The sequence below is a fragment of the Uloborus diversus genome, chromosome 6 (assembly GCF_026930045.1).
Source record: "Uloborus diversus isolate 005 chromosome 6, Udiv.v.3.1, whole genome shotgun sequence".
Classification (NCBI taxonomy): domain Eukaryota; kingdom Metazoa; phylum Arthropoda; class Arachnida; order Araneae; family Uloboridae; genus Uloborus; species Uloborus diversus.
This window is the reverse complement of record NC_072736.1, coordinates 35,820,536-35,832,837: the sequence shown is the minus strand read 5'-3', so window position 1 is coordinate 35,832,837 and position 12,302 is coordinate 35,820,536. Positions and strand designations below refer to the sequence as shown.

The window sequence follows — 12,302 nt, the reverse complement described above, 5'->3', positions numbered from 1 at the left end:
AAGTAAGCAGGCGCGTGCACGGAAATTTTGGGGTCCGTCACAGATGACTTTTACGTCTCCCCCCCCCCCGTATTGATTACCCCCACGTCCTTACCTTAGACCTTTGTGTTAATGATATAAGGTCCCAATATTTCACCATTTATTTTAAAAAGTTTGTCCTCCCTCCTGGTCACGCCCCTGGAAGTAAGGCATCCTACGAAAAACGGGCTTCAACCAAGCGATGGTTGAAGTTGTTTTTCGTAGCATTCAATTCTCGCATGATGATGTTGTGGTGAATTGATCTTCAGATTGGAAATACTCAACATGATAGGGCTCAAATCTGCAATCAAATTGAATAGTAAATGGTTCTCAGAGTCTCACTCACACGAGATCAAGAAATAAGAAGTTTTCGGCTTTTCTTGGAGGACTTTCATCCCTAAACTCGCGTGTTTGGGCACTGATAAAGGCGTTCCTTGAAACCCCCCGAACATTGCTTTTGCTTTTATCAGGTTATTTTTATCAATTTGTTTTCATTACAGGCAGTGGCGCATACAGGAATTTCTCAAGGGGGGGGGGGGGGTCAGGATCGAAGATCCACCATTCTCATATCATACTGCACGCATCAAACATATTCTTTTGATTTATCAATTTTCGGGAACAAAAAACATTAAAAAAAATTAACTACCTTTGAAAACTAACTCTTGTTTTTAGAGGGTTGGTTACTAGATTTTTTTCGACCATCTACTCTAGTGGTGTCCAATCTTTTTTACCAGATTCCAGAGGGTCGCACCTCATTATAAGATAAATCTCGTGGGCCAGAACACGAATAAAATTAAATTACATTTAAATATTTTTATTGATAACATGGGTAAGCGCTTTACCCCTCTCCTGGATCTGCTAGTGCACCTACGGTCTATGGATTTGACCCCCGAGGATTTTTTTCCCTTAAGGACGTATCAAGCACAATGTTTACTACATCTCGAAACAATTTTTAGTAGGCTTGCCAGACATCCCGGTTTTCAGGAAAAATCCCAGTGTCTTGGCCGGTTTACTTCATGTCCCGGTGAAAGATAAATTTGAGTACACATGAACAAAAAAAAGTAAAAAAATAATTTTCTGTGAAGAATTATTTAGGATATTAACTTCATTAACATGTCAACAACTAACATTAACATGTAAAATGAATATCCAATTAGCTTGTAAAAAATTTTTCAAGATTAAAAAAAAAAAAAAAAAAAAAAAAAAAACTGTCTGAAAAGAAGTCGGAGCCAGTGAAAAGCACATGTAAATACGTATTGTTCAAATTTTTATTCCTCATTGAAAGTGTTTCTTACATAAGTAACCGTCTAAAATTATCATGCAAGAAATAAAATATTTAAATTTATCTGCTTGTGTCATTTTCAAGTATTGTTACACCCTTATTTGGGTTCATAATTAGTAACCATTTCATAGGATTGAGAATGAACTATTATCTAAAACACTCTAAAAACCAGCCAAGAGTGTGTACCTATTTGAATACAAGCAACGTTGGGAGGGGGAGGGGACATTACGGTTCCCGGTTGAATATTTCAGAAATCTGGCTAGCTTAATTTTTAGTCAATGAGTTGAGAGCAGCCACTAGGGCAGGGCTGCGCCCAAATACCAATCAAAGTACGAAATAGCAACGCTTTGCATTCCATTGATCAGCATTATCCGCTGTGCCCGTACCACACTGATCAACGATCAACAATTTGAACACTCGTTGAAAGGCTGGTTTCTACTTTGGTTCACTTGATTTTCATATTTCAAACTTTTCTGCATCGTGACAATTATGTTTGTTGCAGTAATTCATTGAGGGTAAACATTTTTCTGGGACATTCTGTTTTTTTTTTCTTTTTTAAACGTTCTTATTGAGCAAAAAGTTCAATTTCCTCCCCCTCCTTTGTTCCTCTTCCTCTTTACACCTGTACAAGCAATAATAACCCTCATCATTTTCCCAGAAACCCCCACGTGACACTGATTGTTGTTTGGTTTGGCTTTTTGGCCCTGCTTGGAAAAACTTCTATAGCTAAGTGATGACGACATCCATGATTTCGGAATTCCATCCTCCCCCCTTCACCATTTCTTTTTCCTTCTCTCCCAATGAAAGAAGACCTCAGAATGGAAACAGAGACGGATCTGCAAGAATTCGAGAAAGCACCTCTCCCACATCTTCTTTTTCAGGGCCAGGGGTCGACAGAGGGGGAGGTCAGGGGTCACGCGTGGGTCGCGCGCGCGAACACGCACCACGCACCTGACTTCGGCCGGCACGTGCCGTGCATGCGTCAGGGGTGGGGCCCAGGGAAGGTCGAATAACAACGTTCGGAATGAAATCGGAAACACCAGAACGGATAAGGGAAGATCGTATTTAATGGGCTGCAATCCAAAGAAATGCAACCTGCCCTTGTTTGATTTCTCCCCCCCCCCCTTTTTTTTGGTTTGCGAGGGGGCGTAGTCACAAAAAAAAAAGAAGTCTAATAAAAGATGAAGAGTGAGACGGAATGGCTTTGTAATAAATGTACTTTTTTTTTTGCTTCGCAACCTAGTTCTGTTGTATAAATCACTGGCTTCTAATTCCTTCTGGGGTTATTGTGGTAAATTCGAAAGTGAGGGCTTCAAATTCCTTTTGAAGCTATTGTGGTAAACTTGAAAGTGGTGATTTATTTCTTGAAGCATGAGGATGTGTTTAATGAGCTAGCTAGAACACATTTCCAAATTGTATTTTCTGCCTCCGTTGCCAAAAATCAAGTGAATTCTTAAAGTCGGGGCCCGGGCTGCCATCTGGAATTATTTTTCTCTGTAGTTTTTTGTAGGGCATTAACGCATCTATGATCTCTTGCGTCACTTACATGACGAAATCTTTCTTCACTCACAAATCAGAAAGATCATTTACCATTACCAATGAATGACCCAAAACCTTAAATGTGAAAGTTTTCGTTGGGTGTCATCGATGTCGGTATCCTCGTTGGCTTCGTACTCCTTTATCACTTCTTAAAGCTCTTCTTTCAAAGAGCAATGAGTTTATTGAATGAGTTTTATAACATTACTTCAGGAAAGAAAAAGATCTGAAACCAACCACAAAACCACACGGCCCAAGCTCGTTTATTAGCAGGCCAAAATGTATGCATGTAATCTGCAGTCACAGGAGTTGAAAGAGAGGAAAATTTTCTCTGTTTGCAATGCCGCTTCCGCGTCAAATCAAAACCCATCCGCGTAAAATGAGGGTCTACTGTACGTTGAAAATCAGAAATTGGACAACCAGTAATTACAGACGATTAATGAATGAAAATGAGGGTGTGCTGTGAATACTACTCAATGCCGAATAACTTGGAATTGTGTTTGCAGACTTAATGACGATTTAGAAGATGTGATTAAAAAAAAAGTAAGCAGTAAAAAAAAAACTGCTTTTTTCGGAGCATCTTAATGAAATTTATTATCTGTCAAGGACGGATCCAGAAAGTATTCAAGGAGGGGCAATCGATTTCACATTTTTTAATTTTTTTACTAATTTCCAACTCTTCACCTCCTAACATCATGGAAGATCGTCTCAAATTAAGTTTTTGAGCAATCACATTGCTTATTGTTCTCACTTCACTGTTTTGAATTCCTATGATTTTATTTCCCCCCGCCTCCCTCTGCAGCACCATTGCTCAAGGGCGCCCATATGCAAAATTTCAAGGGGGGGCTCAAAAATTTTCCTCATGGTTTAGCAGAGCATTTTACCCATAGAAACCGATTTCAGTACAGATTAGACATATTAAAATTTGATATTTTTAGTAACTTACTCATTAATGGCTGGAAAAGAGATTTTTTTACCATTTTTGCAAAGAAAAAAGCATTAAAAGCAAGGAATTTCTCATTTCAAAGGGGGGCTTGAGCCCCCCTTGCCCCCCTATATGGGCGCCCTTGCCATCGTTGACCGGCCCCTCCCGATACTGCTCCTCCAGCGAAAACAGTATCCAGGTTGCGTTCATATCCTACACACACGCGCATAGATACACACCATCACACACCTACATGCACGCACACGCACACATATACACACTCACACCTACACACGAATAGATACACACACGATCACACACACACACATAGGCACACACTCATGCTGCACACAGACACAAACGCCTAAACACACACACACACTCGTGATTGCGAAAAACATAATTTGAATTCAGGATGTCAAAATCCAAATTAACTTTTTTTTTTTTTTGGAACTTCTATTTCTACAAAATTCCGGAGGAATGAATCCCATCCTTCCTTTACCTTAACGTCATCAGTGTTGTTTTATTGCTTATTTTTAGACTTCAATTTTGAAAACTTTCCAGAGAAGAGTCTCCTAACACCATTTAATGACCGCTAAGATCGTCTAAAATTTGAGTTTTTGGAATTTTGAAAAACTTCTTGTACAAAGTTCCGATCCCTATCACTAAAGTGTTACGAGATATGCCCCAAGTGTGTGTAGGTGTGTGTTTGTGTATGTGTGCATGCATGAGTGTGTAGGTGTGTGCATGTGTGTGTTTGTGTCTGTATACTGGCATGTGTATGTGTGTAGGTGTGTGTATGTATGCGTGTGTGTGTAGGCTATGGACGTAACCTGGAGACGGTTTTCGCTAGAAGAACAGTATCGGAGTCAGAAGGAGGGGGGAGGATTAAGTCATAGGAGCATCAAAACCGTCAAATGAGAACAATAAGCAATGTGATTGCTCAAAAAAAAAAAAAAAAAAAAAAAAAAAACGAAAAAACATTTTTAATCATAAGAAATAAATACTTGCAGTTACACTCAGGAACATTGAAAATAGCGCCCCAAGAAAGAAGAAAGGGACAATCGCAAAATTTTGCATATAAGAAGAGTGACATTTGATATGCAAATGATCCAAGTTTGGTGTCAATGCGCATGACCGTTTACTCTACAGTATCGGTGAAATGGGGGAAAAGGTGCAATATGAACCAGTGCATAATTTAAGACTTTTAAATGTTACGATTACAGTCGGGTTTTTCGAGAACCTTAATGAGTAAAGGATGCCAGGTAGACGAGATCGACGGGTAAACGTTTCTCACAGTTAAAAGCGCGTTTGAGAGAGGTTTGATCATCGGCATGAAAATTGCGGGCTGGTCGACGAGCCGTGTTGCTGCCCAGGTGGATTGTTCGAAGTGTTCCGTTAGAAACTGTTGGAGGCAGTGGACACAAAATGGTACCCACGTGCAAAAAAAAAAAAAAAACGGTCTGGAGCGACCGGGAAGACCACGAGGAGAGAGGATGGAAGTATCGTGCGGCAAGCGCTCGTGGATCACACAGTGACTCGTTTCACCATACAAGCAGACGTAGGGGTAGCAATTGTTCCCCGAACCATTTCTAAACGTCTTGCGGAAGTAAATCTGCCGACCAAGCGCCCTTTTCGTGTACTGCCTTTAACACCAAAACGCGGCAACTCCGTCTGCAATGGTGCGAAGCCAGAGCCATGTGGGGCAAAAGCCACTGACTGGCAAAAGGTGGTGCTCAGTAATAAATCCTGATTCGTTTTGGGGTCAAATGGTATCCGCGAACGGATGTAGAGGCGCCTTGGAGAAAGGTACAAGTCTATCCATTCTATCGAACAGCACACTACCCACACAGCGGCCAAAGTGGTCTGGGAGGCTATAGCCTATGATAGCCGGTCCACTCTATTTGTGGAACGTGGAACCATAATGGGCTAGCGTTATGTTAATGACATTCTGCAACCACATACAGGACCGTTCTTAAATGGACCTCCAGGAGCAACTTTCCAGCAAGATAATGTTCACCCGCATGCAGCTAGAGTTGCTCAAGACTTCTTACGTCCTTTGGAGACTCTTCCATCGCCAACCCGCTCCGCCGACTTGTCCCCTATAGAGCATGTATGGGATCAGCTGAAACGCCAGATGTCGCCGTGCTACTCTGTGCAAGATTTGGAAGAGGCTGTTCAAAATTTAGGGGTCCATCTGCCTCAGAACAACATCAGAAGTTAAAGTAACTCAATGTCGGACCGTATTGCGTCATGTGTTGCAGCAAATGGGGTCCAACGCGCTAGTGAATTAGCACTGTATTTTTCTCATTTCTTAGCCTGTATTTGTTTAATTGTCTAGATTTTGGGATGAAGTGTATCTCTCATCCGTATTTTTCCGTACACTAAATTTTACTTCAATCCAAAGCTTCCTTCTTGAGGCGCTATTTTTAATGTTCCTGAGTGTATATGCTTTGAGGTTACGAGGAACTAATTTTCATGCCAATTATGTGAGCCTGTGGATGCAAAGACCTAAGCTAAATTTCAAAATTTTAAAACTAAGCTTCTTTTAGCAGACATCTTTGCATTCGTAAGCTCACATATTTTTGGGAATTATATTTCCACTGCAGATCATACATTGGTGGAACCTTTCTTTTCTTAAGCAGAAAAATCAAGAAATCAGTAGGATACCCAAATTTCTGAGAATGAAGGAAAAACTAGCAATTCGCTGCTTCTTGGAAATGCTCTATTGAGGCAGGGGACAAAAATAAGTTCAATAAATCTATTAGCAAAAGTGTTATTCATGGAGATGAGAGATACCAGTAGGAGCGAGACCCCCATCTGCCTTTGGTCCCTTAATAGCCCAATGCACGCAAAGATTCCAAAACTATACCGTATTTTCGGACCGCGGCACTTACGAAAAAAAAAAAAAATATAAATTGACGATGCAACGGATACAGCAGGTGCGGCGTATATGTTTTTTTTTTAGTTGATAACATTTTACAGAAGAAACTTATTTTGAAAAGAAGGAAAATGAAATGTTTGGAACTTTCCTCGAAATGATCGGAAATGTGTTCAAAATGTGTTTCAAATAAAAAATAACAAAATTTTCCTTTTGAATTTCTGGTAGCATTATTAAACACGCTTTTTCCCCCAAGCGATCAACTGTGTAAAAAATTGATGAATTCATAATCGGCGCGTCCCGCCTTTTTTGCACAGTTTAGCTTCTACTGTAATTTAAATCTTTTTTAATTAATGGGAAGATAATTTAAAATTATGCCAGAATGCGTTTTATGTCTTTAGTTTTTAGTTAAAAGGATTGAGCTAAAATCGAAAAAATGTCCAAATTTTCGAGTAAAGATCGGAAAATTTTGCGGAATTCTTATTTCGCGGTTAAGTCCTAATCCCCTGCTTTCAGCATCGTTTTTAGGATGAAGGTGCTTAAATTTAAGCGAGTTTATCCTGTAATTATTTCAAAGTAAGTACCTGTTTTAAAGATGCATAAAGGGGATCGTTCAAAGTTTTTTTTTATGCGCAATGTAAAAATGTTCGGCAGCGATCCGAAATCCGGCAAAGTCCGTGGTTGTCGGATTTAGTGTAATTAACTATCAGTAAGTAGTTAAGATTTTTTTTTTTTTTTGAAAAATTTAATCTGCTTAAATTGCTTTCCAGATATCTTCAAAAAAAAAAAAAAAAAAAACCTAACAGAAACAACTTTTCTTTCACATTGTTTGTTAAACTGAAAGCGCGGCGCTTACGCCGGGTGCGGTGCAAACTTACAAAAATACGGCAGGTGCGAACTTGCTGGCCACATATGATAAGCTTTAAAACCACAGAGGTGCTTTTGTGATTTGATATGAGCACAAAAAAAGAAGAGGAAAAAAGGAAATACAAAGCCACATGAAAAGAATTGCTCAGTTGTCACCACTTGATGCATAGAAGAAAAGGGAGGATTAACATTTTACTAATTTTTTAACTGAAGGAAAAAAAAGGACAGATGGACAACTGGAACATTACTCGCGATTATGGCGAGATGCGCATGTCCGCAATGAATGTACCTCCAAAGCAGCAAATATTTTCTTACAGCAGCGAATGTATCTGGTCCGTCTATATTACCTAGCTATGATTTTACGTTTTAGATTAGCAATATTAATTTAAAAAAATAGAAGTAAAGAAGGAGAACCTGAATGATTGTCGCGAGATGCGCGTGCCCGCAACGAATGTATCCGCACAGCAGCGAATATATTCGCCTTACGTGCTTGCGTATATACAATCTATTAATAATTTTTACAATTTAATTAAATAATATCAGTTTAAAGCAAATTAGAAGGAAACAGTAAGAATTTGAACGATTACCGCAAGAGTATCCGCACAGCAGCGAATACATCCACCGAATGCGCGGGTGATATCTTGTAATAATGTTTACAATCTAAATAAATAATATCAATATCAATTTAAAACGAATTATAAGTACAGATATTATCTTTACTTCTTATTCGTTCCAAATTGAACTTCAATTGATCTCAGGGCCGGATTTGGAAGTGTGGAGGGCCCGGGGCAACGAAGGAGTGGATACCCCTAATCAGGGTTCAAAAAGATCATCATATTTTCGAAAATTTCCGATACTTTGATATATATAATTGTGATTATTATGATATACATGTATATATCCGATATTTTTGACCCGTGAATGTTGGGATATTTTGTAGAAATTTTACTGTGGGGGCCCCTTTGTTGTGGAGGCCCCGGGGCAGTACTTCCGCCTGCCCTCCCCTAAATCCGGCCCTGATTGATCTAATCATCTTTTATTTAAGAACTTTTACGATTATCGGACGACGTGCAACTCTGCGGCGAATGTATCCGCACGTTAACGGATGCATCCGCGCACGGCGTGCGCGCATGCGTCTACTCATCTAGCTCTGGATACCATGTAGTAAAAAATTATTTTCAAGCCACTGATTGAACTTTTTCTTATGCATAATATCTTTTTCAAGAAAATTTGGTGTCATGAAGCAGTGGCGTAGCTGGACCCGACTTTCGGGGGGGGGGGGGGGGTTACTTCTTTTATATCTATCTATCTATCTATCTATATATATATATATATATATATATATATATATATGTGTGTGTGTGTGTGTGTGTGTGTAATCGCTTGGAATTTTTTCCTTTCTCTTCTCTCTTCTTTTTCTCTTTTTTTTGAGACTAACTTTTCGGGGGGGGGGGGGGGTTGTCCCCAAAACCCCCCCCTTAGCTACGCCCCTGTCATGAAGAAGAAGTGTAAAAGTAAGGTTTAAAAAGTTGCGTTTTGTTTATGACGTTCTTGCACTAAATTTCAAAAATACCGGTTTGAAGTATCTTAAAAGCGTTATCGTTACTAATTATTCTATTGACAAAACCAACACATAAATGCAAACAGTGCGTTCTTGATTTAAAAAAAGAAAAAAAAAACTTTTTTTTTTGTGTGTGTAATGCTGTTTTCGTAATAAATACCATCTTTCAGTGAACGACACAGATGTTTCATGCCTAATGCATCAAGCACAACACGAGATGTAACATCCCTAAAAAAAACATTCCGAAAATACTTGAAAATGCATATACAACACTTTTGCTCTCTAACGGAGAAGTATTCAGCTAGAGAAATGCAGGTCTTGCAGACTGCAGAGATATGCTACTGATTCATGGCAGTTCAAAAAAAAAGGCATAACTCAAAATCGCTAATTTTTGAGATATGACGTTTTTGAAAGTAGTGTGCGATATACAGTAAAACTTGTCCACAACGATACTGCTGGGACGTAAAAAAATATTGTTATAGACAGGTTACCGTCAGAGACAGTTTGATTTTTTTTTTTTTTTTGACATTTTGCTGAGACCAATGAAAATATCGTTACTATCGACAGGTTTATTGTTATAGACAGGTTTCACTGTATGAAGAATTGTAAGCTGCACAACCTTCCTCATTCTCAATGGCTTCTCATATGCAAAAACAGTGAACTCACGTTGCAACGAATACCAATACAACGAAATATCCGTTTCAACGAAAAAAAAAATTTTCAGTCCCGAAAAATTCCATTACATTCAAATTCCGTTACGAATAAAATTTGTGATCCTTTGCAATTCGTTTTTACGGTATTTCATTGTACTAAAAACTTTTTTCGAATCCAGGGGTACAATTTACGATGTACGGGGTGTGAGTATTTCTCGAAATCAAAAACAGTATCGATGTCCCTTAGTGTGTGTTTGATCGTTATTCGAGCATTTGACTGTTCTACAGGGGTGCCCCCCCAATTCAATGACGCCCCCCTCCCCAATCTCAACCCTCTTTTCCTTTTTTATTTTTCGATCTATTTTTATTTATTTATTTTTTTTTAATATATTTTTATTTATTTTCAATTAATATTATTAATATTTTATTAGAAAAGTTCTGTTCTACGCCAATGACACACACATACACACCACCACACACACAAAACAAAACAAAATAAATTAAATGAAATATAAACAGAATAAAATAGACTAAAAAAATTTCATTAAAAATTAATCAATAAACAAATTTAAATGAATAAATTAAAAAATCTCTCCCAAAAATTTTGATGGCGCAATTGCGCCATATTTCCCTCCTGCTGTTCTATGATAATTTACGCCTTCCGCTGAAATTTTACTATGTTTGACTTGTTTTTTCAGGTTGTTGATGTGGATCCTTTTTGGTCTCCGCGTACAGAAGAAGAATACGCTCATTTTGGGGAGAAAGCTGATGTTGAGAATCGAGCTCGCAAGTACATGAACGCTGTCAGGAGGAGAAAGGGACTTCTCGTGGATGAAAAAATCGTAGAGCATGCAGAAAAGCAAAGAACACTTACCAAAAATAAATGAACTTCACTGCTGCCATCTGTCGGCAATTCTTCAAAATAAGTGCATATTTTATTGAAGCTCTACAATAAAGATATGTTTTTTATATTGGTCTCACATTTCCAAACGGAATTTATCTGCGGTTGTTTTCTAATGCAAAAAAAAAACTACATACTGCTTGTGCTCCTGCCAGAGAAAATATTGCAATTCTGAAGATGGCTGCCTGTTGTGTGTTGTCTAATTCGTATGGTTAAAAAACTATTTTGCGGTATCCAAGTCTGTTATATGTACACATCTTTATATCATCGATACTTCGCAGTGCCCTGTTTGGGAACCTCTGGGCTAAAGTATATCAATAGTAGTTAAAAGTGTCACTCAGCTGAACTTAATTCATTCGGGCAACAGGCACCGGCAGTGGCGGATACAATGGAGGGGGGGAGTCATGGGGATCATGACACCCCCCTCCCAACAGTATTTGAATGTTTGCTCGAAAAAATAAAAAAAAAACTTGATCGAAACCGCAAGTGGGAAACCATGGAGGGGCGGGGGTCATGACCCCTCCCTCCCCATCAAAATCTGCGACAATACTTTGTAAGAAAATGATTGCTTGGAAAAGGAAAAGAAAGAAAGAAAAGCCGGACGGAAACCATAATAAGAATTTTCGATTTTTTTGGAGGGATTAACTGTCTCTTTTCTATTTATAGTTTGTGTGTTTAAAAGATGTAGACAATACAGTAGCTTTTCTTAAGACAGTTAGTCTGCGGCACTGTGTTCTGGAGTCATAATAATGAAAAGTAACCAAGAAGTATCTGACTCCCGATCGTTTTTTATGCAACAAATTCGATCAACGATAGTTATTGTCGCTTCAATCGACAAAACATTTGAGTGTTACTGTGTAAATATTTTTTTATGTTAAGTGTCTGTAAATTATAATTTCTTTCTGTTGTAATTTTTTGATAGTTTCGTTTTTATTCTTGCTGTAAATAGTAAATTAGTTTAAATCAATGTTTTGGATTTAGTATCGTGCAAGAAATATAAAATTTGAGTATCATGTTAGCGCAAAACCTCATTATACCAAGGTTCTCGTAAACTAGCCCACCGTATTAGACGGAAACCCTGTTGAAAAAAGCTGCGTTTGTTAGAAAAGAACCCAATTGTTTCCGACTTACGGCACCCTTTGACGATTTACAATTTTTTCACGACACTCTAATCTATTTCTATTATACACCCATATTGAAAATATGGACAGCTCGCGGCACCCCTCGCCCCTCCCTGCGGCACCCACTTTGGGAACCCTTGACCTATAACAAAAACAATGAAGCGTTCCGGTGACAAAGCAGAAAGCAGTGCAGTCTCTTTTTTTGGAAAGTAGAAAAAACTGAAGAACCTAAAACAAGGAAACATATCTGGAGTCCCTGTATCAGACTCAGACTGCGACGTCTCCGTCAACCTCCGATTTTTCTACAATTGGAAGTGAATCAGTCGGTGAGTAATTTATCAAGTCCAAATTATATTTATAGAATATTAAATTTTTAATTAGATTTTCGCCGCATTTTTTACTATTATTTTAAGAGATGTTTTACTTTTTTTAAGTAAGGTTATTTTTTCTGCATACAAGATGGATGTGTCGAGTATTATGCAAATATTTAATCATCCAGGGGTTTTTGATCCGAAATTTCCGAAAACTTTTGAGTTGTCGTTTCCGAAAATTTTGGG

At 38.4% G+C, this 12,302-nt stretch overlaps 1 protein-coding gene across 1 annotated transcript in view; it reads left to right on the top strand.

Moving 5' to 3' along the window:
• Positions 1-10,646, top strand: part of LOC129224339 (elongation factor-like GTPase 1) — a 328,060-nt gene extending 317,414 nt beyond the window's left edge. Inside the window, exon 22 of the mRNA XM_054858780.1 lies at positions 10,422-10,646. Coding sequence (XP_054714755.1) covers positions 10,422-10,610 — 189 coding nt within the window. The 3' untranslated portion in view covers positions 10,611-10,646. The remainder of the gene's footprint in view (positions 1-10,421) is intronic.
• The last annotated feature ends 1,656 nt before the right edge of the window (positions 10,647-12,302 follow it).